The sequence below is a fragment of the Bombina bombina genome, chromosome 11 (genome assembly GCF_027579735.1).
Source record: "Bombina bombina isolate aBomBom1 chromosome 11, aBomBom1.pri, whole genome shotgun sequence".
NCBI lineage: Eukaryota > Metazoa > Chordata > Amphibia > Anura > Bombinatoridae > Bombina > Bombina bombina.
This window is the reverse complement of record NC_069509.1, coordinates 42,631,271-42,659,078: the sequence shown is the minus strand read 5'-3', so window position 1 is coordinate 42,659,078 and position 27,808 is coordinate 42,631,271. Positions and strand designations below refer to the sequence as shown.

At 39.4% G+C, this 27,808-nt stretch overlaps 1 protein-coding gene across 1 annotated transcript in view; it reads right to left on the bottom strand.

Moving 5' to 3' along the window:
• Positions 1-27,808, bottom strand: part of LOC128641641 (uncharacterized) — a 505,331-nt gene that overhangs the window by 186,886 nt on the left and 290,637 nt on the right. Inside the window, 1 exon segment of the mRNA XM_053694177.1 lies at positions 18,790-19,101. Within this exon segment, the coding sequence (XP_053550152.1) occupies positions 18,790-19,101 (312 nt within the window).

Genomic DNA, 27,808 nt, shown 5'->3' with positions numbered 1-27,808 from the left:
ACTATTTGGTACACAATATTTCAAATTATGTTTTGTCTGAAGATGAATACACTATTCTTAACAAAGGTTTATCATTTTGTCCACCGAGCACATGCGATGAATTTGTTATCCCACAAGATCTACAAAGGTTTTTTAGGAAATTAAAACTTAAGATTCACTTTGCCATGATGGAGGGTATATAAGATCCTGTTGGAACACAAAAAACATCTAATAGTATGAATTTTCGTGATCCAAAAAAATTTGGGATTTACAAAAAGAGTAAGTTCACACCATCCACATCACATAGTGTTGCTACCTATGCTAAGTTAGTTCAGAAAGAAATAGATAACCTATTGAGGAGAAATAAAAACAAAAGACTGATACTGGCAAGTACAAAAGAGAAAGAGGCAGTCAATCAACTAAAAAATAACAAATAATTGATAATAAAAGAGGCGAACAAGGGCGGAGCCGTAGTCCTGTTAAATAAAAATGACTATGTGCAAGAAATAGAGAGACAACTAGGTGATACACAAGTGTATAAGCCCCTTATGGGAGATCCAACCATCCAAATTAATAAAGAAATAGAGCATATAACAAGCCGGCATTATTACAGAGAAGTTTAGAATCTTTGATTGAAAATAATCGAATAAGGCCTGTTTTATATGTACTGCCGGAAATTCATAGGGATGAAAATCATCCACCCGGTCGCCCTATAGTGGCAGGTGTAAATTCGGTCTTCTCTAAAATATCAGTATTTTTGGATAAGGTATTACAGCCTCATCTCCTCAAATCTTCCTCATACTTAAGGGATACTAATGATTTTCTAACTAAATTGAAGGATGCAGGACATATTGGTGATAAGTGTATCTTATTCAACTTAGATGTAACAAGCTTATACACCTCAATTAAACATACGAGTGGCATTGCTGCAGTGGCCAATATACTCAAAACAGTAGATATGTTGATGACGAAATACAATTTTTGGTAGATTTGTTATCTTTGATTCTGAATCAGAATTATTTCTTGTTCCAAGATCATTTCTTTTTGCAAAAACAAGGAACGGCAATGGGCTCCAACGTCGCCCCAACATATGCCAATATTTATATGTCAAATGTTGAAGAAAAGTTTGTATACCCACATAGGCTATTTTTGCGTTATGGTGCTGACTGGTGGAGATTCATTGACAACATGGTATATGGATGGGGGATGTTGGGAGCCTATTAGAATGTGTTGATCATTTAAATACAGCGGTATCCGGCCTTAAGTTTACTCTCAATATTAGTGAAGTGGGTGTTCATTTTTTTGGACACCTATGTTTACACTGATAGGGGATTTCTTAAAACAGACTTATATACTAAGCCTAAAGAAAAGAATAAAGTTTTGCAATATAACAGCTTTCACCCAATTAATACATTAGAGGCAATACCAAGGAGCCAGTTTATGCGAGTTAATAGAATTGTCACTGATGAGGGGAGATGTAACCAGAGGTTAGATGAAATGGCGAATAAATTTATAGCAAGAGCCTACCCTGAAAAACTGATCAATGATCAACTAAAATTTGTAAATAATTATAATGAACAAAAGGTTAGAAAGAATAAGAACAACAAAGGAGACAGAATGCTATTTGTAACACAATATAATAGCTTGGGTCCAAAAATTACAAATATCTTGAATAAATATTGGTACATTTTAAAAGAGTGTAATCCCCATATGGAAAGTTTTCAAGAGAAACCAATGACAGCATATAAGAAGTGCAGAAGCTTGAAGGATACTCTGGTACACGCTGACATAGACAGAACAAAATTGAGTGTACAGACAAAAATTGGGCTGAATAAAACAGGGTGTTATCCCTGTTTACACTGCAGCCATTGTAGCTCTATAATTAGAAGTGAAAATGTCTTTCATCCCATAAATGGGACAAGATATAAGATAAAAGATTATCTAACGTGTAGGTCTACTTATGTAATATACATTATCAAGTGTCCGTGTGCCAGAATTTATATGGGAGAAATGAGCAGGGAAGAAAGCAAGTAGGGAACATAAGTCAAATATCCGGACAAACAACAAGGATGCCCCCTTTCCTCTCACTTCCTCTCCATGGGACACAATATAAGCCAATTGCATTTTCAAGTGATAGAACATGTGGCTAGACCCAGGAGGGGAGGTGATAGGGAACAAATGTTAAAGAAAAGGGAGATGTTTTGGATTAGAACATTGGATTCCCTACAACCCAAAGGGCTTAATAAAGATTTTGATTGGTCTCTATTCCTTTAAACATACCTGTAAAAAATTAATATATTGTAAATGTAGTATATTGATGCATGATTCTGATTTGTTTGATTTTTTGATGTAGGAGGTTTGTCGAATTTGAATATTGATTTTAATTATGTATATATTCAAGTTATGCATGTGGTAATTATAAACTTGCATATTGCAAAATGTACACAAGATGGCAGCGTTATTTAACCTGTTGAGCATTTTGCATAGGTATAATTATATACATGCATACTGCAAAATGTACACAAGATGGCAGTGTTATTTAGCCTGCTAATTAGTTTGGATAGGTATAAAAGACACACCTGTACATAGAATCACTGACATGACTAAGAACCAATTGCTGGTTTGAAACGTTGTTGCTGTATTATGGACCCTGTTTAAGCAATACATATTTTTTAACTTTTAAATTGGAGGCTGGAAATCTTTTGATTATTTACAGATAATCCTCTTCCCAGTTTTCCACTCCTGGAATGTGGATGGCAGAAAGGTGACAATCGTGAGACTCCGCCCACTGAAGGAGTCACCTCCTTCATAGCTAAGGAACTCCGAGTTCCTCCCTAGTGGTTGATATACGCCACTGAGGTGATGTTGTCCGATTTAAATCTGATAAACCGGACCAAACACAGTTGAAGCCAAGTTGTTAGAGCATTGAAGATTGCTCTCAACTCTAGGCTATTTATTGGGAGAGAAGACTCCTCTTGAGACCAAGGACCCTGAGCCTTTAAAGAACCCCAAACTGTTCCCCAGCCTGATAGGCTGGCATCTGTGATCACAATCTCCCAAAATGGTTTTAGGAAGCATGTGTCCTGAGACAGATGGTCCTAGGAGATGCACAAGGATAGAGAGTCTCTCATCAGGGAGTCCAGAACTATCCTCTGAGAGAGGTCTGAGTGGTCTCCGTTCCATTGTCTGAGCATGCATAACTGTAGAGGTCTCATATGGAAACGAGCAAAAGGAATAATGTCCATGGAAGCAATCATTAGACCAATTACTTCATTCCTCCGAGCCACTGATGGACGAATAGAGTACTGAAGGGAAAGACAAGAAGCAAGAAGTTTGGATTTTCTGACCACAGTCAGGAAAATCTTCATGGACAGTGAGTCTATAATCGTCTCCAAAAAGCATACCCTGGTGCTTGGTACCAGGGAAATCTTTTCCAGATTTACCTTCCACGCATGGGAACGTAGAATAGCTAACAGAGACACTGTATGGGATCTTGCTAATTGAAAAGATAGCACCTGAACCAAGATATCGTCCAGGTACGGAGCCACTGCAATTCCCTGAGATCTGACCACCGCCAAACGAGCACCTAAAACCTTTGTAAAGATTTGGGGAGCCGTGGCAAGGCCAAAGGGAAGAGCAACAAATTGAAAGTGTTTGTCTAGAAAGGCAAACCGCAAGAATTGGTGATGTTTCCTGTTAATAGGAACATGAAGATAAGCGTCCTTCAGGTCTATGGTAGTCATAAATTGACCCTCCTGAACCAAAGGGAGAATGGAACATATAGTCTCCATTTTAAAAGACGGAACCTTGAGAAATTTGTTGAGACACTTGAGGTCCAAGATGGGACGAAAAGTTCCCTCTTTCTTGGGAATCACAAAGAGGTTGGAATAGAATCCTTGACCCTGTTCCTTCCGAGGAAATGGGACAATCACTCCCAGAAAAGCTAGCTCCTTTACGCAGTTTAAGAAAGCCTCTCTCTTTGCTTGGTTTACAGATAACCTTGACAGAAGAAATCTGCCCCTGGGGGGAACAAGATGATTTTAATCCTATCCTGTATCCCTGGGAGAATATTTCTACTGCCCAAGGATCTAGGACATTGCAGATTCAGGTCTGTTGAAAGAAGGATAGCCTGCCCCCTACTTGATCCAAGACTGGATCAGGGGCGGCCCCTTCATGCTTACTTAGACTCAGAGGAAGGTTTCTTGGATTGTTTTCCTTTATTCCAAGGTTGACTAGACCTCCATGGAGTCCTGGACTGCTTCATCTTGGAAGAAGAGGAGGAAGGCTTTTGTCCTTTGAAGTTGTGAAAGGAACGAAAATTTGAATTTTGGCGACCCTTAGGTCTACCTTCCTTGTCCTGAGGTAGGAAAGATCCCTTTTCACCAGTAACTTTGGAAATGATCTCAGCCAGACCAGGACAAAATAAAGTCTTGCCCTGTAAAGACAGAAGTTTGGACTTGGATGTTACATCCACAGACAAAGATATTAGCCACAGAGCTCTGCGAGCTAGAAACGCAAAGCTAGAAATTTTGGCTCCCAGACTAACGACTTGCATGCTGGCATCACAGATAAAAGTACTAGCCAGCTTTAGAGCCTTGATCCTATCCTGGATCTCTTCTATGGTAGTCTCCTCTGAAATTAGGTCGGACAAGGAGTCGCACCAATAAGAGGCTGCACCAGCAACAGTCGCAATACTGGCAACTGGTTGCCATTGCAAACCCTGATAAAGAAAACATTTTCTTAAGTTAGCTTCCAGCTTCTTATACATAGGGTCCTTGAAAGATGAACTATCCTCAAGGGGAATAGTGGTTCTCTTGGCTAGAGTGGATATTGCGCCCTCTACCTTAGGCACAGGTCATGCACAGAGTCAGCAACAGGAAACAGGGGACAGGGAAAAAGGGATCCCCGGCTTCTCCCATTTCTGAGCTATATTGTCAGACATGCTATCTGGAACCAGGAACACCTCCACAGATGTAGGTTTGACATAAAAAAAAACTCTGTTAAGTTTATTAGACCTCTTAGGAGTCTCAGCGACAGTAGAGTCGGAGTCCTCCAATGTAGCTAGGACCTCTTTCAAGTGTAAATGGAGGTGCTCAAGCTTAAATCTAAAATTGACCTCCTCTGAATCTGCTGTACTAGCAACAGCAGATTTAGAATCAGAGATCTCGCCCTCAGAAGCCACTGAGGAATGATCCTTCTCAGATAACTGAGACAGGCTGACTAACACAGCCTTGGCGGATTTAGAACTCTTACAATATTAGAAAAATCGAGTAAATGCGCTATACAGCACGGGGATGTTTACAAATAGGAATAAAATGACAATAACATGTATGTGCTTGCCATAAATATTAGATAATACTGATTCTATCTTATGGATGGGGAGTTACATACTATGTATGATTGAATGGTGATATTAACCCCTAATCCAAAGAATCTACCAACCCCTAATCGGAGTATGCAGAATATAACAAGGAAAAAAAAAAAAAAAAAAAAAGAGAAAAGAAAATGCTTGAATACTACAAAGTATTAGAGACTAATTAGATGTTATGCGTACTTAATATCTAGTAGATACACAAGTTGCATACTATGTATGAATAAAATATTGACAAGATGTGGAAAAAAACAAATGCCCCGTTATGACCTTAGACACAGATAAACATACTATGTATGAAATATTGTGTGTACTAAGTATAAATGACAATATTGGGTTATCCCCAATATGAAATATATTAATTAGGAATTGAATACCCAGGTACATTCAATAAAAAACATAATTTATGCTTACCTGATAAATTCCTTTCTTCTGTTGTGTGATCAGTCCACGGGTCATCATTACTTCTGGGATATTATCTGCTCCCCTACAGGAAGTGCAAGAGGATTCACCCAGCAGAGTTGCTATATAGCTCCTCCCCTCTACGTCACCTCCAGTCATTCGACCAAAGACCAACGAGAAAGGAGAAGCCAAGGGTGTAGTGGTGACTGGATTATAATTTAAAAAATATTTACCTGCCTTAAAAAACAGGGCGGGCCGTGGACTGATCACACAACAGAAGAAAGGAATTTATCAGGTAAGCATAAATTATGTTTTCTTCTGTTATGTGTGATCAGTCCACGGGTCATCATTACTTCTGGGATACCAATACCAAAGCAAAAGTACACGGATGACGGGAGGGATAGGCAGGCTCATTATACAGAAGGAACCACTGCCTGAAGAACCTTTCTCCCAAAAATAGCCTCCGAAGAAGCAAAAGTGTCAAATTTGTAAAATTTGGAAAAAGTATGAAGCGAAGACCAAGTTGCAGCCTTGCAAATCTGTTCAACAGAGGCCTCATTCTTAAAGGCCCAAGTGGAAGCCACAGCTCTAGTAGAATGAGCTGTAATTCTTTCAGGAGGCTGCTGTCCAGCAGTCTCATAGGCTAAACGAATTATGCTACGAAGCCAGAAGGAGAGAGAGGTAGCCGAAGCCTTATGACCTCTCCTCTGACCAGAGTACACGACAAACAGGGAAGACGTTTGTCGAAAATCCTTAGTTGCCTGCAAGTAGAACTTGAGGGCACGAACTACATCCAGATTGTGTAGAAGACGTTCCTTCTTTGAAGAAGGATTTGGACACAAGGATGGAACAACAATCTCTTGATTGATATTCCTGTTAGTGACTACCTTAGGTAAGAACCCAGGTTTAGTACGCAGAACTACCTTGTCTGAGTGAAAGATCAGATAAGGAGAATCACAATGTAAGGCTGATAATTCAGAGACTCTTCGAGCCGAGGAAATAGCCATAAAAAATAGAACTTTCCAAGATAACAATTTTATATCAATGGAATGAAGGGGTTCGAACGGAACACCCTGTAAAACGTTAAGAACTAAGTTTAAACTCCATGGCGGAGCAACAGTTTTAAACACAGGCTTGATCCTAGCTAAAGCCTGACAAAATGCCTGGACGTCTGGATTTTCTGACAGACGCTTGTGTAACAAGATGGACAGAGCTGAGATCTGTCCTTTTAATGAGCTAGCCGATAAACCCTTTTCTAAACCTTCTTGTAGAAAGGACAATATCCTAGGAATCCTAACCTTACTCCAGGAGTAATCTTTGGATTCACACCAGTATAGGTATTTACGCCATATTTTATGGTAAATCTTTCTGGTAACAGGCTTCCTAGCCTGTATCAGGGTATCAATAACCGACTCAGAAAAACCACGTTTTGATAAAATCAAGCGTTCAATTTCCAAGCAGTCAGCTTCAGAGAAGTTAGATTTTGATGTTTGAATGGACCCTGTATCAGAAGGTCCTGTCTTAGAGGTAGAGACCAAGGCGGACAGGATGACATGTCCACTAGATCTGCATACCAAGTCCTGCGTGGCCATGCAGGTGCTATTAGAATCACTGATACGCTCTCCTGTTTGATTTTGGCAATCAATCGAGGAAGCAGCGGGAAGGGTGGAAACACATAAGCCATCCTGAAGTTCCAAGGTGCTGTCAAAGCATCTATCAGAACCGCTCCCGGATCCCTGGATCTGGATCCGTAGCGAGGAAGTTTGGCGTTCTGGCGAGACGCCATGAGATCTATATCTGGTTTGCCCCAACGTCGAAGTATTTGGGCAAAGACCTCCGGATGAAGTTCCCACTCCCCCGGATGAAAAGTCTGGCGACTCAAGAAATCCGCCTCCCAGTTCTCCACTCCCGGGATGTGGATTGCTGACAGGTGGCAAGAGTGAGACTCTGCCCAGCGAAATATCTTTGATACTTCCATCATTGCTAGGGAGCTTCTTGTCCCTCCCTGATGGTTGATGTAAGCTACAGTCGTGATGTTGTCCGACTGAAACCTGATGAACCCCCGAGTTTTTAACTGGGGCCAAGCTAGAAGGGCATTGAGAACTGCTCTCAATTCCAGAATGTTTATTGGCAGGAGACTTTCCTCCTGACTCCATTGTCCCTGAGCCTTCAGAGAATTCCAGACAGCGCCCCAACCTAGTAGGCTGGCGTCTGTTGTTACAATTGTCCAGTCCGGCCTGCTGAATGGCATCCCCCTGGACAGATGTGGCCGAGAAAGCCACCATAGAAGAGAATTTCTGGTCTCTTGATCCAGATTCAGAGTGGGGGACAAATCTGAGTAATCCCCATTCCACTGACTCAGCATGCACAATTGCAGCGGTCTGAGATGTAGGCGTGCAAAGGGTACTATGTCCATTGCTGCTACCATTAAGCCGATCACCTCCATGCATTGAGCTACTGATGCGACCTTAGAAATGCCAGAACTAACTCTGTATGAGACTTGGCAGTTTGAAAGCTTGAAGCTTGTATCAGAATGTCGTCTAGGTACGGAGCTACCGAAATTCCTCGCGGTCTTAGTACCGACAGAAGGGCACCCAGAACCTTTGTGAAGATTCTTGGAGCCGTAGCCAATCCGAATGGAAGGGCTACAAACTGGTAATGCCTGTTTAAGAAGGCAAACCTTAGATACCGGTAATGATCTTTGTGAATCGGTATGTGAAGGTAAGCATCCTTTAAATCCACTGTGGTCATGTACTGACCCTTTTGGATCATGGGTAAGATTGTCCGAATAGTTTCCATTTTGAAAGATGGAACTCTTAGGAATTTGTTTAGGATCTTTAAATCCAAGATTGGCCTGAAAGTTCCCTCTTTTTTGGGAACCACAAACAGGTTTGAGTAAAACCCTTGTCCTTGTTCCGACCGCGGAACCGGATGGATCACTCCCATTAATAATAGATCTTGTACACAGCGTAGAAACGCGTCTTTCTTTATTTGGTTTGTTGACAACCTTGACAGATGAAATCTCCCTCTTGGGGGAGAGAATTTGAAGTCTAGAAGGTATCCCTGAGATATGATCTCTAGCGTCCAGGGATCCTGGACATCTCTTGCCCAAGCCTGGGCGAAGAGAGAGAGTCTGCCCCCCACTAGATCCGGTCCCGGATCGGGGGCCCTCGGTTCATGCTGTCTTAGGGGCAGCAGCAGGTTTCCTGGCCTGCTTGCCCTTATTCCAGGACTGGTTAGGTTTCCAGCCTTGTCTGTAACGAGCAACAGCTCCTTCCTGTTTTGGTGCAGTGGAAGTTGATGCTGTTCCTGTTTTGAAATTCCGAAAGGGACGAAAATTAGACTGTCTAGCCTTAGCTTTGGCTTTGTCTTGAGGTAGAGCGTGGCCCTTACCTCCTGTAATGTCAGCAATAATTTCTTTCAAACCGGGCCCAAATAAAGTTTGCCCCTTGAAAGGTATATTAAGTAATTTGGACTTAGAAGTTACATCAGCCGACCAGGATTTTAGCCACAGCGCCCTACGTGCCTGAATGGCGAATCCTGAATTCTTAGCCGTAAGTTTGGTTAAATGTACTACGGCCTCCGAAATGAATGAATTAGCTAGTTTAAGGACTCTAAGCCTGTCCGTAATGTCGTCCAGCGTAGCTGAACTAAGGTTCTCTTCCAGAGACTCAATCCAAAATGCTGCCGCAGCCGTAATCGGCGCGATGCATGCAAGGGGTTGCAATATAAAACCTTGTTGAACAAACATTTTCTTAAGGTAACCCTCTAATTTTTTATCCATAGGATCTGAAAAAGCACAGCTATCCTCCACCGGGATAGTGGTGCGCTTAGCTAAAGTAGAAACTGCTCCCTCCACCTTAGGGACCGTTTGCCATAAGTCCCGTGTGGTGGCGTCTATTGGAAACATCTTTCTAAATATTGGAGGGGGTGAGAACGGCACACCGGGTCTATCCCACTCCTTAGAAACAATTTCAGTTAATCTCTTAGGTATAGGAAAAACGTCAGTACTCGCCGGTACCGCAAAGTATTTATCCAACCTACACATTTTCTCTGGTATTGCAACAGTGTTACAATCGTTAAGAGCCGCTAAGACCTCCCCTAGTAATACACGGAGGTTTTCCAATTTAAATTTAAAATTTGAAATATCTGAATCCAATCTGCTTGGATCAGAACCGTCACCTACAGAATGAAGCTCTCCGTCCTCATGCTCTGCAAGCTGTGACGCAGTATCAGACATGGCCCTAGAATTATCAGCGCACTCTGTTCTCACCCCAGAGTGATCACGCTTGCCTCTTAGTTCTGGTAATTTAGCCAAAACTTCAGTCATAACAGTAGCCATATCTTGTAATGTTATCTGTAATGGCTGCCCAGATGTACTAGGCGCCATAATATCACGCACCTCCCGGGCGGGAGATGCAGGTACTGACACGTGAGGCGAGTTAGTCGGCATAACTCTCCCCTCGCTGTTTGGTGAAATTTGTTCAATTTGTACAGATTGGCTTTTATTTAAAGTAGCATCAATACAGTTAGTACATAAATTTCTATTGGGCTCCACCTTGGCATTGGAACAAATGACACAGGTATCTTCCTCTGAATCAGACATGTTTAACACACTAGCAATAAACATGCAACTCGGTTACAATCTTATTTAACAAAAACGTACTGTGCCTCAAGAAGTACTAAACGATTAAATGACAGTTGAAATAATGAACTGAAAAACAGTTATAGCATCACTCTTTAAAAACAACACAACTTTTTAGCAAAGGTTTGTTCCCATTAGTAAAATAACACTAATTAAATTTTAAACATAAAAATTACAGAGCAACGTTTTAAATCACAGTCACTATATAAGTCTCACAGCTCTGCTGAGAGAATCTACCTCCCTTCAAAGAAGTTTGAAGACCCCTGAGTTCTGTTAGAGATGAACCGGATCATGCAGAAAATACAAGAGTAACTGACTGGAAATTTTTGATGCGTAGCAAAGAGCGCCAAAAACGGCCCCTCCCTCTCACACACAGCAGTGAGAGAGAAACGAAACTGTCATAATTAAAACAAGCAAACTGCCAAGTGGAAAAATAATGCCCAAATATTTATTCACTCAGTACCTCATTAATGCAAACGATTCTACATTCCAGCAAAAACGTTTAACATGAAAAATACCTATTAAAAGGTTTAATGTACTTTTACAGAGTAAATCCGGTGAAATACCATCCCCAGAATACTAAAGTGTAGGGTATACATACATGTTCATTATAACGGTATGGCAGGATTTTTTTCATCAATTCCATTCAGAAAATAAAAACTGCTACATACCTCAATGCAGATTCAACTGCCCGCTGTCCCCTGATCTGAAGTTTTTACCTCCGTCAGATGGCCGAGAAACAGCAATATGATCTTAACTACTCCGGTTAAAATCATAAGAAAAACTCTGGTAGATTCTTCTTCAAATTCTGCCAGAGAGGTAATAACACGCTCCGGTGCTATTGTAAAATAACAAACTTTTGATTGAAGTTCTAAAAACTAAGTATAATCACCATAGTCCTCTCACACCTCCTATCTAGTCTTTGGGTGCAAGAGAATGACTGGGGGTGACGTAGAGGGGAGGAGCTATATAGCAACTCTGCTGGGTGAATCCTCTTGCACTTCCTGTAGGGGAGCAGATAATATCCCAGAAGTAATGATGACCCGTGGACTGATCACACATAACAGAAGAAATGACATTCATATACTAAAAATAAAGATAAACTAAAATATAAATAAATATAACTGTTTATTAAATTGACATATAGTCTAAAAAAACATATGTAAAGATACTAGGTGACCGGTCACTTTGAATATTGCAGTTTAAAAAATATATATAATATTTAAAATGGGTAAAAAGTTTTTCTGAGAATGTGCGTCAAATTCCGATGAACCTTGTATGTATATTCCACCATAAACTAATAGTACTTTCCGATTCCCAATAGAATAGTATTAGGTTTGTAGGGAACAAGTTTTCATTTAAAGCTGTTGCAAGAAATAATTCCTCTTTTTGGCCACAATTCTATAAGTGCCGTAATTAGACGTTAAAGTTCTTGGAATGTCCTGGATAGTGTCAATAACAACCGTGTTGGTCTTATCCGCACTGCCGGGCTGACACACTCTCAAGTGCTTACCTGTTCTTTGATGTAAACTTACTTCTGGTAGCACTAGTGTCTCTGCAGCTCACGGCTAGCCGGTGACATCACACGCTACGTCCGGGAAATTGTGTGAAGTAGATCCATCTGGTATCCTTGCTCCTTCATTGGGATGGTACAATAGAAGATTGAACAAAAGAAATTCCAAGTTTGTAAAACAAACGGGAACGGAGGATTACAGAAGATTCTATTTGGGACTATTTTTACAAGCCAAATACTCTGCGCAGAGTGAAGGAGCAAGGATACCAGACGGATCTACTTCACACAATTTCCCGGACGTAGCGTGTGATGTCACCGGCTAGCCGTGAGCTGCAGAGACACTAGTGCTACCAGAAGTAAGTTTACATCAAAGAACAGGTAAGCACTTGAGAGTGTGTCAGCCCGGCAGTGCGGATAAGACCACGGTTGTTATTGACACTATTCGGGACATTCCAAGAACTTTAACGTCTAATTACGGCACTTATAGAATTGTGGCCAAAAAGAGGAATTATTTCTTGCAACAGCTTTAAATGAAAACTTGTTCCCTACAAACCTAATACTATTCTATTGGGAATCGGAAAGTACTATTAGTTTATGGTGGAATATACATACAAGGTTCATCGGAATTAGACGCACATTCTCAGAAAAACTTTTTACCCATTTTAAATATTATATATATTTTTTAAACTGCAATATTCAAAGTGACCGGTCACCTAGTATCTTTACATATGTTTTTTTAGACTATATGTCAATTTAATAAACAGTTATATTTATTTATATTTTAGTTTATCTTTATTTTTAGTATATGAATGTCATTTTTATTGAATGTACCTGGGTATTCAATTCCTAATTAATATATTTCATATTGGGGATAACCCAATATTGTCATTTATACTTAGTACACACAATATTTCATACATAGTATGTTTATCTGTGTCTAAGGTCATAACGGGGCATTTGTTTTTTTCCACATCTTGTCAATATTTTATTCATACATAGTATGCAACTTGTGTATCTACTAGATATTAAGTACGCATAACATCTAATTAGTCTCTAATACTTTGTAGTATTCAAGCATTTTCTTTTCTCTTTTTTTTTTTTTTTTTTTTGCCTTGTTATATTCTGCATACTCCGATTAGGGGTTGGTAGATTCTTTGGATTAGGGGTTAATATCACCATTCAATCATACATAGTATGTAACTCCCCATCCATAAGATAGAATCAGTATTATCTAATATTTATGGCAAGCACATACATGTTATTGTCATTTTATTCCTATTTGTAAACATCCCCGTGCTGTATAGCGCATTTACACGATTTTTCTAATATTGTATCTTTATCTACACTGTATTTTGGGAACAGAGTAGTGTTTATGCAGGGGTAAGACTTGCGCACCAATATCTTTTTACTTTCTTCCGGATTTAGAACTCTTGGTATTAGATATGTTCTTAGATTTCCTCTTTCTCTTACCAGCAATAGGTAAGGCTGATAAGGCTGCAGAAACCGCAGAAGTTAGTTGCGCAGCAAAATCTCCTGGTAAATATACACCCACAGGAACAGGTTGAGAGGAACCCCAGGACACTGCATGTGAAACTGCTAAAGCTTGGGACGTTTAAGGTGAAAGCTGAGGCATAGCAATGACAACATTATCCTGAGAGACAGATGGCTCTGAGAGGGTATCTTTAGTTTTAGACAACATCATTTTATTTACATATGTGGAGTAAAACTGCACAGGAGGAATGATCTGAGCCACCAAGCAATATAGACATTTATTAACAGCAGAATCTAAATTTATTTCAGTGTCCATTATGCTAGATATTGATTCCCAAGCTAAATAGTCCAACACTCAACTTAATAAATATATATATGTAAACACACAGAAAAAGTCAAGCACTCACTCACAAGCTCTCAACTAAGATGAAAAGCAGCAATGGAAGAATTAGTTACTGCATTTGGCCAAATGGGAAAAGCCCAGGTACCTCGTCAAGGTTTCTTCCAAATAAACCTGGGTCCCTAAACAGCCACACAATGCAGGCTCACAATCAAACAACTGTGAAAAAGCAACTGTAAAAAAATGGAGGGTGCACAGGCTTATGTAATCTCCCCAAACATATACAAAACACGGGTGGGGTCAGCACTCTCAGGCCGGACCGGGTACACATCCTATGACCCTGCAACATGCACAGCCCTAGGTGCAAACCAGCACTCTCAGGAAGCTGCACTGTCACCAGAGTCACAGGCAGTTAACCCCAGTTAGGCCTGGGTGCAAGGCCCAAACAGGGAAAATTACAAAAATATTTTAATATAAACACACAGAAAAAGTCCAGCACTCACTCACAAGCTCTCAACTAAGATAAAAAGCAGCAATGGAAGAATTAGTTACAGCATCTGGCCAAATGGGAAAAGCCCAGGTACCTCGTCAAGGTTTCTTCCAAATAAACCTGGGTCCCTAAACAGCCACACAATGCAGGCTCACAATGAAACAACTGTGAAAAAAAGCAACTGTGAAAAAATGGAGGGTGCACAGGCTTATGTAATCTCCCCAAACATATAAAAAACACGGGTGGGGCCAGCACTCTCAGGCCGGACCGGGTACACATCCTATGACCCTGCAACATGCACAGCCCTGGGTGCAAACCAGCACTCTCAGGAAGCTGCACTGTCACCAGAGTCACAGGCAGTTAACCCCAGTCAGGCCTGGGTGCAAGGCCTAAACAGGGAAAATTACTAAAAAAAATGTAATATAAACACACAGAAAAAGTCCTTGACGAGGTACCTGGGCTATTCCCATTTGGCCAGATGCGGTAACTAATCCTTCCATTGCTGCTTTTTATCTTAGTTGAGAGCTTGTGAGTGAGTGCTGGAATTTTTCTGTGTGTTTATATTAAAAAAAAAATTGTAATTTTCCCTGTTTGGGCCTTGCACCCAGGCCTGACTGGGAATCGTCCCGTATTTGAGTAAAAAATAGCGCGTCCCGTATTGATTCAATACGGGACGGGGTTTGTCCCGTATTTTAGTAGTGATAGTCACTATTTATGCTATCAATAATAAATCTTCTAACCTATGTTACATTACATGCCAAAATGTGCACATTTACACAATTACAATAACATGTGAGGGTTTGTAATGTTTATTTTAGTGCACACAGTGGTAATATAGTGACGTCACCCAGCCAATAGAAACGTCTGACATCAACATCACTACACTAACTGACTGTCACTTTCCCAGTACGAGTACCTCTGTTTCCCAGGAACACTTGCGCTCACAATGTCAGTTTTTGATTGGATAACTCGGCTGGAACCAGAAGTAGCATCACTCCTCGTTGCCTAGAAACTGGAAAGAAGCCTCTGTGTGGCTGCTGGTGAGCGGGCGATATAAGATTTGGGAAAGAATAGAGGGTAGAAGAACTAGAACAAGAAAACGCGAAAGGCTAAAAATGTGAGACCGAGAAGGAAACAGAGAAAAGGTACCAGGTGTCACCGGTGAATGGTGATTTAGGAGTGGGGATAGTACAGATTTAGTTTACTTTTTTAAATAATGGTATAGGCCATGTAATATTATTTAACTGTACAAAATACGGCATGGGGGTTTTATTGTAGTGAATAGTAATTGTGAAAGGGGGAGGGCAATTGTACATTTGACTGTTGCTAATAATGTTCATAGGTAAAATAAAATAAATATTAGTTCATTACATCACTATTGCTAGGGTGACTTTCCTTATAATATCTGTTTGTTCCTGGGGCTAATGTAAATGGTGATTATGGGATTTTTTTATCTCCTTAGATGACAGAGATGCTAGCAAAGAAAGCATTACACAGCCTTCTGTGCCAGCTAGTTTTTTTTGCTAGTGGAGAATATAAATGCTATAATTCTGATCCCATAGCTTCCATAGATTCCTGTTTATAACAGTAATATTCTAAAACAAAATATTTTAAATGTTAAAGCAATGTTGATCTGTAGTTTGTAAGTCATTCTGGTACAAAACTGACTTCAAATTTTTATATTCATAGAACTATTTTTGGTAAAAATTGGCCTTACTTTTTTTGTCTTGCCAGCCACTAGCTAATCAGTGTTAAATTGTGACAGTGGAACATAATACGTCAGGATATGACATTTTCTGCAAAGTAATACATTGTATTTTGCATGCTAATGCTTGGGTGTATTATATTTGTTGTTAGTATACCACTTCTATAATTCCCTGCTGAACGTTATTAATCTATGGAGTTGTTTGCATAATAACATTTGGTTCTATATTTGCATGTAGCTTGGAAACGTGATAAATGATTGTGAATTGCACTGCATACAGCTATAATATTTGAAGAGCATATGCTATTTTATAAAAGTCATGGTATTGCATACTTAACATTCTATTAAAAGGCATAGGAACTAAAACATTTTTTTAGTTCTGAATCCTGTGCGTTTTGCTCCAGTGAACATATATGAATAGCACTATATTAATTTAATGTTGCAAAGCATTGACTGTCTGTTGGTTTGGGAAGTTTATAGATTAATAGCTGTATGTAGCATTAAACATACAGCCATTCTGTCATGGATATATGGATATATAATAATACATTGCTCATAAGTCTGATAAGGACAATAACATGCACCACAATAAAGAAATGATGTCTGTTTCAGTACAGGAGCATTTTTTTATTTGTCTCTTTTTTAGATACAACTGAACAAAATGACTTTAAGTCCATTTGATAACGTATGATACAGCCAGTGTTTTCCTAGCTCTACATTACTCTGGGCAATGTTTGAAAAAGTTTAGTTATAAAGGTAGCATTTCCCTCAGATAACTCTGACTAATAATAGTGTGTTTATATAATATCATCATACAGATAACTGAGTAATAATAGTGTGTTTATATCATATCATCATACAGATAACTGCTTATGTGCATTGCAATAGTTTATTAGCTGCTATGTCCATGCTCTCTTTTTGAAGGAGCAACAGACATCCCCCCATCAACAAGTCTTCCCCCATTAGTAGAAGGTCAGCTTTGTTGCTGGCTCCAGGTGACAGTTAGTAAAATCCTCTGGACTATCCCCAAGCCCCCCATCTCTGTACTTGTACTTATTTTGTCACTATTTTAACAACTAATGAAACTTTTAAAAAATACGTTATTATCAGACTAATCTGTTCTGTGAATCCATCATTCTATCTAGCATTTGTTTAGTGTTTAATATCCCTTTAAAGGGACAGTAATAGTAAATAATTTACCTTAAAGGGACAGTAAAGTAAAAATTAAACTTTAATGATTCAGATAGGGTATGCAATTTTAAACAACTTTCCAAGTTACTTCTATTATCAAACTTGCTTTGTACTCTTGGTATCCATTGTTGAAGACTAAAGCCAGGTAGGCTAATAGGAGCTTAGGGGTGTGCACATGTCTATAGCAGTCTATGGCACCAGTATGTATGTATGTAATGGGGGATGTTCTTTTTGCCGCCACAAACAAGGATCAAGGCTTAAAGGAACATTCCAGTTAAAATTGAAATGCACATAGATGAATTACACTGTTGAACAGAAACATATTTGCAATATACATGTATTGGCAAAAATGCTTCTAGTAAAGGTTATCACTGTTTTAATGTTAGTATTTTTCTCTGCATGTCCATGTGAAGCATAGCTGGATATTCTCAGTGCGCCAGCATTTTAAAAACTGCAGCTGCTTGTCGGGCTTGTATCATGTCAGCAATTAACAGATTGAGTCATTACCAGATAGTACAAGTACCTTAGGCTCTTTGAGCAAGTGCTGTGTTTAAAATGCTGGTGCACGGTGCATACTTAAATAGACTTTTGAAACAGCTATAGCTTTTATTAGACGTATTTTTGCTAATACATGTATAGTACAAAAATGCTTTTATTCAAAACTGAAATGCATCCATGTGGATTCCTATTTAGGCTGGAATGTCTCTTTAACTGCATCTAGATCTGGGAATGTTAGAATATTCACTGATATAAATAAAATAGCAGTGAGAAGGTTAATTATATTGCATGGCATTAACAATGTGACAGCTGCAAATTCTTCTTGCTGCATGCATCCTGTGGGAGAAGCAAGTTCTCAATGTATACTTTAAGGGGTTCTCATTGGGTAAGCTTGGCACGTCATCGGGCCTGTGGTCGTCGTGGCCCCGAGGGGTGTGGCCCCCGCTGCGACAGGCGTCCCTTATTTTTCTGTATTGAAGGTGGCAACCCTAAGCAAGGACTACCTCACCATCTTCTAACTGCTAAAAGCCACCATAACTATTACTAAAGAAAATTACATGGACACAGCATAGCCCCAATCCTTGCTTGCAGGGAAAAGTACCCATTAAAGGATTAAATATCTTCAGACACCATCTTCGCACATCCTCCTGATGTATAAGGCAAACAATGACTGGGGGCTTATGGGAAGTAGAAGTGATACTTAACAGCTTTGCTGGGGTGTTCTTTGCCTCCTCCTGGTGGCCAGGAGTTGAATTCCCACTAGTAATTAGCCCTTTAAGGACACAGCTTTCAGTTTGCTCAATTGTTTTATGACGGAAAAATTCCGTCATATGTCCTTAAGAGGTTAAAATGAATTTGTTTACTCTCCATGCCATTGGAAAGAAATATGTTATTGTTATCACAACAAATCGAAAAGTGGCCTTTTCAACCAAAAAAAATAATAAAAATAAAACAAAAGGCCCCAGTTGATAGATTGTGATCAATCCCAAAATGTGCTATTTAAATGCCCTCTTTTACATGAAATAAAGAATGAATAACTACACTGTGTCTTTAATATTTTATAGGAAGAAATTGCACAATGGGGAGGATTTATAAACTAACAACTGCCTTTTGCAATATAACCCTGGGCACAACTTATAGCTTATTCACAGCATGATTTCTTACCTGCATCTGTTGCAGACATTTCTCTGAATTCCATCTCATCCATAGAGCTGTGCTTCCAGGTTACCCGCACTTTAAAGTTTGGATTTTTGAGAGATTTTCCTGTAACTTTACACTCACTCTGGGCATTAAATGTCATATCAGGATTTACTTGTGGATGTTCTTGGGATTTAAGAGTTTTTAGTGACTGGTCGGTTCCACATTCCCAGCAAATATCAATATCTTTTGGATAAAATCCCAGCAGATTCAGTGAGTACATCACCTCTCCTGAGTCACACAGACTTAATTTTATAGGGTCCAGGACTTTAGGTTTTGCTAGAAAGCAAATGTGTAAAATTAATATATATTATAGAGATTGGACATATGATTCTTTAACTACCTATATTTCCTTAAAAGAAAGAAAACAATTTTAAAACAGGATAATCATTTGTTTAAGAAAAAAACTGAATTCAGCAGGTTTTGTAATATGTAATATTTTTCTAATTGATAAGGGAGTAGAACATAAACTTCCATGATTTACACAGTGCATACTTTTACAAATACATAATTTTGAGTTTACTTCTGTTTTCACCTTTACCTTTTTATTTTGGTAACTTTTGTTGGATCTTAGCTTCTTTCCATTTCAGAATATGAGTTCATTACTCAAATCAGTGTGTCCCTGTCCAATTGAGCTCTCAAGAAAGAGGAAGGTTTTGAATGGATATTAAACCAAAAAAACTTTCTTTTATGATTCAGAAAGAATACAATTTAAATATAAATATATATATATATATATATATATATATATATATATATATATATATATATATATATATATATTCTTACCTGATAACTTAATTTCCTTTTTGGCAGTGAGAGTCCACAAGAACATTAATAACCTTACTGGCCACTAGGAGGAGGCAAAGACATCCCAACAAAGCTTAAATATCCCTCCCACTTCCCATACCCTCTCAGTAGTTCAAGCTGAGGGTAAGGAAAAGTGAAGAGAGATACAAGCGTTACAAAGGCGCAAACGACTGCTGCCACTACAATTGTGCATTAGGGCGGGGTCGTGGACACTCACTGCCAAGAAGGTAATAAAATTATCAGGTAAGAATACTTTTTGTTTTCCTTCTATTGGCAGTGAGAGTCCACAAGAACATTCATTACCTATGGGAAAAACTAATACTCAAGCCGCAAGTGCACAAATGTCCCGGGGGTAAAGTAGGGAAGGCTGTCGTAAGTACTAGAACCCTTCTCCCAAAAAAAGCCACTGCTGAGGCAAAAACATCAAATCTATAGAACTTTGTGAAAGTGTGCAGCGAAAACCATGTTGCAGCTTGCAAATCTGTGCAACGGAGGCCTCATTCTTGAATGCCCAAGAAATAGAAACCGTACAAGTTGAATGGGCTGTAATTCTGAAAGGGGGCTCTAAACTCACCTCCTCATAGGCCATGCAAATCAGACTTTGCAACAAAAAAGAAAGCATAACAGCTAAGGCTTTCTGCCCTTTGCGCTTACCAGTATACAGGACAAACAAGGAAGATGACTGACAAAACTCCTTAGTAGCTTAAAGGTACAACTTCAATGCCCTGACCACATCCAGGTTATGCAGCAACCTATCCTTAGAGGATGACAGATTGGGACAAAGTAAAGAAACCACAGTCTCTTAGTTAATGTTGCTAGATTTACTGTCTTAGGTAGAAAACCTTTGTCCTACCAGGTAAGTAACTTAATAGCAACACATGCAAAGGCTCAAACGGATCCCTCTGAAGAACACTAAGAACTAAATTTAGGCACCAAGAAGGAGCAACAGCTTTGAAAACAGGTCTAATTCTGGCCAAAGACTGAACAAATGCCTGAATATCTGGCAAACAAGCCAGCTTCTTATGAAACAAAACAGAAAGGGCAGAGATCTGACCCTTAAGAGAACTGGCAGACAGGCCCTTCTCCAGACCCTCCTGGAGAAACTGTAAGATACGTGGAGTTTTCACTCTATGCCTTGAGAAACCATGCTCGTCGCAACAGTGGAGATAAGTCTTCCTGACCCTGCAGTAGAATCTGGAATCTATGTCTCTGCCCACCACTACGACCTATTTCGTACAGAGCCCTGCGGGCTGTAGTAATCATAACTCATCAACGGAATCGCGTCTGAGATGGGCCTGCATGCATGTTGTATTAATTGACCAGATCACCGGTATCAAATACTAGTGTGGAGGTAATCATAAAACACCATCGCGTGTCACAATATTATTATGTAAAAAAAAGATGAAACATCCACAGAAGTCTCCACCCTAAATTTGTGACATAAATAAAATCCATGTTTATTTCAAAGCTATCTTATAAAAAACACATATAACCACATAGGAGAATTGAAGAACGATCCCAGACAAAAACATAATTTATGCTTACCTGATAAATTCATTTCTTCTGTTGTGTGATCAGTCCACGGGTCATCATTACTTCTGGGATATTATCTGCTCCCCTACAGGAAGTGCAAGAGGATTCACCCAGCAGAGTTGCTATATAGCTCCTCCCCTCTACGTCACCTCCAGTCATTCGACCAAAGACCAACGAGAAAGGAGAAGCCAAGGGTGTAGTGGTGACTGGAGTATAATTTAAAAATATTTACCTGCCTTAAAAAACAGGGCGGGCCGTGGACTGATCACACAACAGAAGAAATGAATTTATCAGGTAAGCATAAATTATGTTTTCTTCTGTTATGTGTGATCAGTCCACGGGTCATCATTACTTCTGGGATACCAATACCAAAGCAAAAGTACACGGATGACGGGAGGGATAGGCAGGCTCATTATACAGAAGGAACCACTGCCTGAAGAACCTTTCTCCCAAAAATAGCCTCCGAAGAAGCAAAAGTGTCAAATTTGTAAAATTTGGAAAAAGTATGAAGCGAAGACCAAGTTGCAGCCTTGCAAATCTGTTCAACAGAGGCCTCATTCTTAAAGGCCCAAGTGGAAGCCACAGCTCTAGTAGAATGAGCTGTAATTCTTTCAGGAGGCTGCTGTCCAGCAGTCTCATAGGCTAAACAAATTATGCTACGAAGCCAGAAGGAGAGAGAGGTAGCCGAAGCCTTATGACCTCTCCTCTGACCAGAGTACACGACAAACAGGGAAGACGTTTGTCGAAAATCCTTAGTTGCCTGCAAGTAAAACTTGAGGGCACGAACTACATCCAGATTGTGTAGAAGACGTTCCTTCTTTGAAGAAGGATTTGGACACAAGGATGGAACAACAATTTCTTGATTGATATTCCTGTTAGTGACTACCTTAGGTAAGAACCCAGGTTTAGTACGCAGAACTACCTTGTCTGAGTGAAAGATCAGATAAGGAGAATCACAATGTAAGGCTGATAGTTCAGAGACTCTTCGAGCCGAGGAAATAGCCATTAAAAACAGAACTTTCCAAGATAACAATTTTATATCAATGGAATGAAGGGGTTCAAACGGAACACCCTGTAAAACATTAAGAACTAAGTTTAAACTCCATGGCGGAGCAACAGTTTTAAACACAGGCTTGATCCTAGCTAAAGCCTGACAAAAAGCCTGGACGTCTGGATTTTCTGACAGACGCTTGTGTAACAAGATGGACAGAGCTGAGATCTGTCCCTTTAATGAGCTAGTCGATAAACCCTTTTCTAAACCTTCTTGTAGAAAAGACAATATCCTAGGAATCCTAACCTTACTCCAGGAGTAATCTTTGGATTCACACCAGTATAGGTATTTACGCCATATTTTATGGTAAATCTTTCTGGTAACAGGCTTCCTAGCCTGTATCAGGGTATCAATAACCGACTCAGAAAAACCACGTTTTGATAAAATCAAGCGTTCAATCTCCAAGCAGTCAGCTTCAGAGACGTTAGATTTTGATGTTTGAATGGACCCTGTTGTTATCTGTAATGGCTGCCCAGATGTACTAGGCGCCATAATATCACGCACCTCCCGGGCGGGAGATGCAGGTACTGACACGTGAGGTGAGTTAGACGGCATAACTCTCCCCTCGCTGTTAGGTGAAATTTGTTCAATTTGTACAGATTGGCTTTTATTTAAAGTAGCATCAATACAGTTAGTACATAAATTTCTATTGGGCTCCACCTTGGCATTGGAACAAATGACACAGGTATCTTCCTCTGAATCAGACATGTTTAACACACTAGCAATAAAAACATGCAACTTGGTTACAATCTTATTTAACAAAAACGTATTGTGCCTCAAAGAAGCACTAAACGATTAAATGACAGTTGAAATAATGAACTGAAAAACAGTTAAAGCATCAATCTTAAAAAACAACACAGCTTTTAGCAAAGGTTTGTTCCCATTAGCAAAGTAACACTAATTAAAATTGTAACAACGTTTGAAATCACAGTCACTATATAAGTCTCACAGCTCTGCTGAGAGAATCTACCTCCCTTCAAAGAAGTTTGAAGACCCCTGAGTTCTGTTAGAGATGAACCGGATCATGCAGAAATACAAGAGTAACTGACTGGGAATTTTTGATGCGTAGCAAAGAGCGCCAAAAAACGGCCCCTCCCCCTCATACACAGCAGTGAGAGAGAAACGAAACTGTCATAATTAAAACAAGCAACCGCCAAGTGGAAAAATAATGCCCAAATATTTATTCACTCAGTACCTCAGAAATGCAAACGATTCTACATTCCAGCAAAAACGTTTAACATGAGAATACCAATTAAAAGGTTTAATGCACTTTTACAGAGTAATTCCGGTGAAATACCATCCCCAGAATACTGAAGTGTAGAGTATACATACATGTCATTATAACGGTATGGCAGGATTTTCTCATCAATTCCATTCAGAAAATAAAAACTGCTACATACCTCAATGCAGATTCAACTGCCCGCTGTCCCCTGATCTGAAGCTTTTACCTCCCTCAGATGGCCGAGAAACAGCAATATGATCTTAACTACTCCGGCTAAAATCATAATAAAAACTCTGGTAGATTCTTCTTCAAACTCTGCCAGAGAGGTAATAACACGCTCCGGTGCTATTGTAAAATAACAAACTTTTGATTGAAGTTATAAAAACTAAGTATAATCACCATAGTCCTCTCACACCTCCTATCTAGTCTTTGGGTGCAAGAGAATGACTGGGGGTGACGTAGAGGGGAGGAGCTATATAGCAACTCTGCTGGGTGAATCCTCTTGCACTTCCTGTAGGGGAGCAGATAATATCCCAGAAGTAATGATGACCCGTGGACTGATCACACATAACAGAAGAAAACATGGTTACATGGATATCCTTATACTCTCCCTATATGAATCCTCACTGGATATTCGTGGTTTATGAGGGATGGAGTTTTTCGATTAAATGTGTAGTCTAGTCTCAACCTCCTGTATTTGCTTACTGCTCCTCTGCTTATATTTGTATATTAACTGACGTATAGACGTTTTGCTGAGCAGTGATTTCCCCAGTATATTTGCTCTTATTACTTACTTAACAATATCATTATGTCTGATTGATATGGCATCCATACACAAGGACTGTATATTAATGTCTGTGTCCTGTATAACAGCACTTCCCTCCAGCCATAAACACACCCTAAGGTATGGCTAGCTACCGTTTCCACTGGTCTGATTATGACAGGTCACGGCCTGTTGTATTGGGGGAAATGATGTGCCCAGTGCACTTATTAAACAGGGACACAACCTTACAGCACCTCTCTATTAGACAAGTTGCAATGAGAAAGGGGACAACTTACCCATGTTAAGTCTGTAATTTAGTGTGAGTCACACTGCGTTATCAGACAGGGGATTTAGTAAGCTGGAAAGAGACATGGGAGACCCAATTGAGATTTACATGGTTATATCATCCCCAGCTTTCAAAAAGCCAAATCCATGTTGAAAACTTCATTTCTTTTACAGAGCACCTCACTATGCCAACCTCCATGAAGCTTTGTTGGGTGACTTTGCCTCCTCCTGATGGCCAGGAAATGTTATGAATGTTCTCATGGACTCTCACTTCCAATTAAAGGAAAGTTTCCAATTTACGTCTAGTAGCAAATTTGCTTCATTACCATGATATTCTGTGTAGAAGAGATTCCTAGGTAGTATCTGGTGCACTACATGGCAGGAAATAGTGCTGACACTTAGTGCTCTTGCAGATAGATAACATTCATGTAAAACTGCTGCCATATCGTGCTCCACAAATGGACAGACTCCTAAGGATACATCCCTGCTTTTCAACAAAAGATACCAAGAGAACAAAGACAAATTGATAATAGAAGTAAATTAGGAAGTTGTTTAAAATCACAGGATATATCTGTATCATAAAAGAAAAAAATGGGGTTTCATATCCCTGTAAGTGCACTATAGCTCTTTTCAGAAAAACTACCTTTATTATATTCTATAAAATGTCTATGATCACTAAAAAAGAAAAGGACTATTACAGGAGAGGTAAACCACCTCTTGCAGTACTCTGGGTATTCCTGGCTGATGACTGGATATGTTAGCATCTGTTGGGGGCCCTGCTGGTGAATATTCTCATTCTGATACAAAACAGAACAAAAAGAAAAGAAAAAACCCCAGCAAATATCTACGTGTTTCAGCCCATAAATGAGCCTTTTTAAAGCTTGTAGTGAGAAAATAAATTTAAATTAACCAGCGACCAATCGGAATTTAGTGCAAGAAGTAGCTTGCATTTGTAAACATTGATATTCAGCAGTATATTTGTACCTGATTAAGAAATGCTGCACAACTATAAAACACCAGGTCACATATAATGCTCCATCAATCCCATTGACCAATATTTGTTACAAAAGAAAGCTCACTTCACCTTCAGGTAAAGATGTGGAATACAACTAATCAATAATAATTCAACGTTTGAACACACATTTATTTGAGTGATACATATCACTTCATTGCACATTAAAACATAATTTATGCATTCTGATAAATTCCTGTCTTTCTTGGTAGTGAGAATCCATGAAAATCCTTTCTTTTGGGAATTCATCTCTTGGACACCAGGAGGAGGCAAAGATATCCAACGGCAGCGGTTCCCAACCTGTGGTACGCGTACCCCTGGGGGTACTTGGCAGACCAGTTGGGGGTACGCAAAAATATTGTTGGTAATGGCGCAAGATGCGGGAAGGGGTCAAGGGGGGGGGGCACTCTCAATGGGTCATCAACTAATAGCCATCTGTTATAACAATCTGTGGAAGGAAGGAACGCTCAGCTGGAAAGTGACAAGTGAAGTCCTGGCCTGGCATATAGGCAGATTGGAGCCCCTGCACCTGAAATATGTGGACTGGGTGTGGATGACTCCGGTCCACATATTAATGATCACCCTGTCTCACCAGACAGCTTAGCCTCCTGCTCCACCCACCCCCGTGCAGTGCACAAAATTTTGACTGCGAGTGCGCAGTTAGAAGTGGCACTGCAGCAGCATAGCTGCGTGGACACGTGTTGGTAGGGCTGTGGAGGTTGTGAGTCACACAGGTGAGGCGGGTCTGCATCCCCAAATAAGTTATAGTCAGTGCCGGTAAGTAAAGTACTGCTGCTAGTGCTTGCTTGATTCAGATTGCTTCACTTCCAACTAAAAATGTCCATAGTGACTGGGTGGTTAATATCGATCTCACAAATTTAAATATTTATTTTTATGATCATTACACTTTGACTACCCCCAGGGCCGTGTTTAGGGGCAACCAGGTAGCTGCCAGGGGCGCCAGCCACCCAGCAGGGCTCCTCCTAAAAATGAGATCTGAGCTTTAATCCTGTTGATACACGTACAGTCGTATGCCATTTAGGTATAGCTTACCTTCCCTATAAAAAAGCGCTTTCTTTATTTTGAGGGATGGGTGGGAGTAATGAAGAGAGGGGGTACTCTTAAATGAAAAGCCTAATCAAGGGGTACGGGAGAGAAAAAAGGTTGGGAACCGCTGTCCTACGGTATAAAGCTTAAAGGGACAGTATACTGTAAAATAGTTTTTCCCTTGATGTAAATGTGTTTCTAATTACTTTTTACCAACTGCAGAGTATAAAATGTATGAGGATTTGCGTTTAAGGTTTAACTGTGTATATGAATTAACTGATTTTGTGTTTTGGAGCCACAACCTAATAAAATAGGTAGAGCTTGTAGGTATAATCAGATCTCATTACTTTATCACATTGTGTACATATGCATGCTTTTTTATCTTATATATGTAGGTATAATCAGATCTCATTACTTTATCACATTGTGTACATATACATGTGTCTTTATCTTATATCTGTAGGTATAATCAGATCTCATTACTTTATCACATTGTGTACATATGCATGCTTTTTTATCTTATATCTGTAGGTATAATCAGATCTCATTACTGTATCACATTGTGTACATATACATGTGTCTATCTTATATCTGTACGTATAATCAGATCTCATTACTGTATCACATTGTGTACATATACATGTGTCTTTATCTTATATCTGTAGGTATAATCAGATCGTATTACTTTATCACATTGTGTACATATACATGTTTCTTTATCTTATATCTGTAGGTATAATCAGATCTCATTACTGTATCACATTGTGTACATATACATGTGTCTTTATCTTATATCTGTAGGTATAATCAGATCTCATTACTTTATCACATTGTGTACATATGCATGTGTCTTTATCTTATATCTGTAGGTATAATCAGATCTCATTACTTTATCACAGTGTGTACATATACATGTGTCTTTATCTTATATCTGTAGGTATAATCAGATCTCATTACGGTATCACATTGTGTACATATACATGTGTCTTTATCTTATATCTGTAGGTATAATCAGATCTCATTACGGTATCACATTGTGTACATATACATGTGTCTTTATCTTATAGATGTAGGTATAATCAGATCTCATTACTGTATAACATTGTGTACATATACATGTGTCTTTATCTTATATCTTTAGGTATAATCAGATCTTATTACTGTATCACATTGTGTACATATACATGTGTCTTTATCTTATATTTTAAGGTATAATCAGATCTCATTACTTTATCACATTGTGTACATATACATGTATCTTTA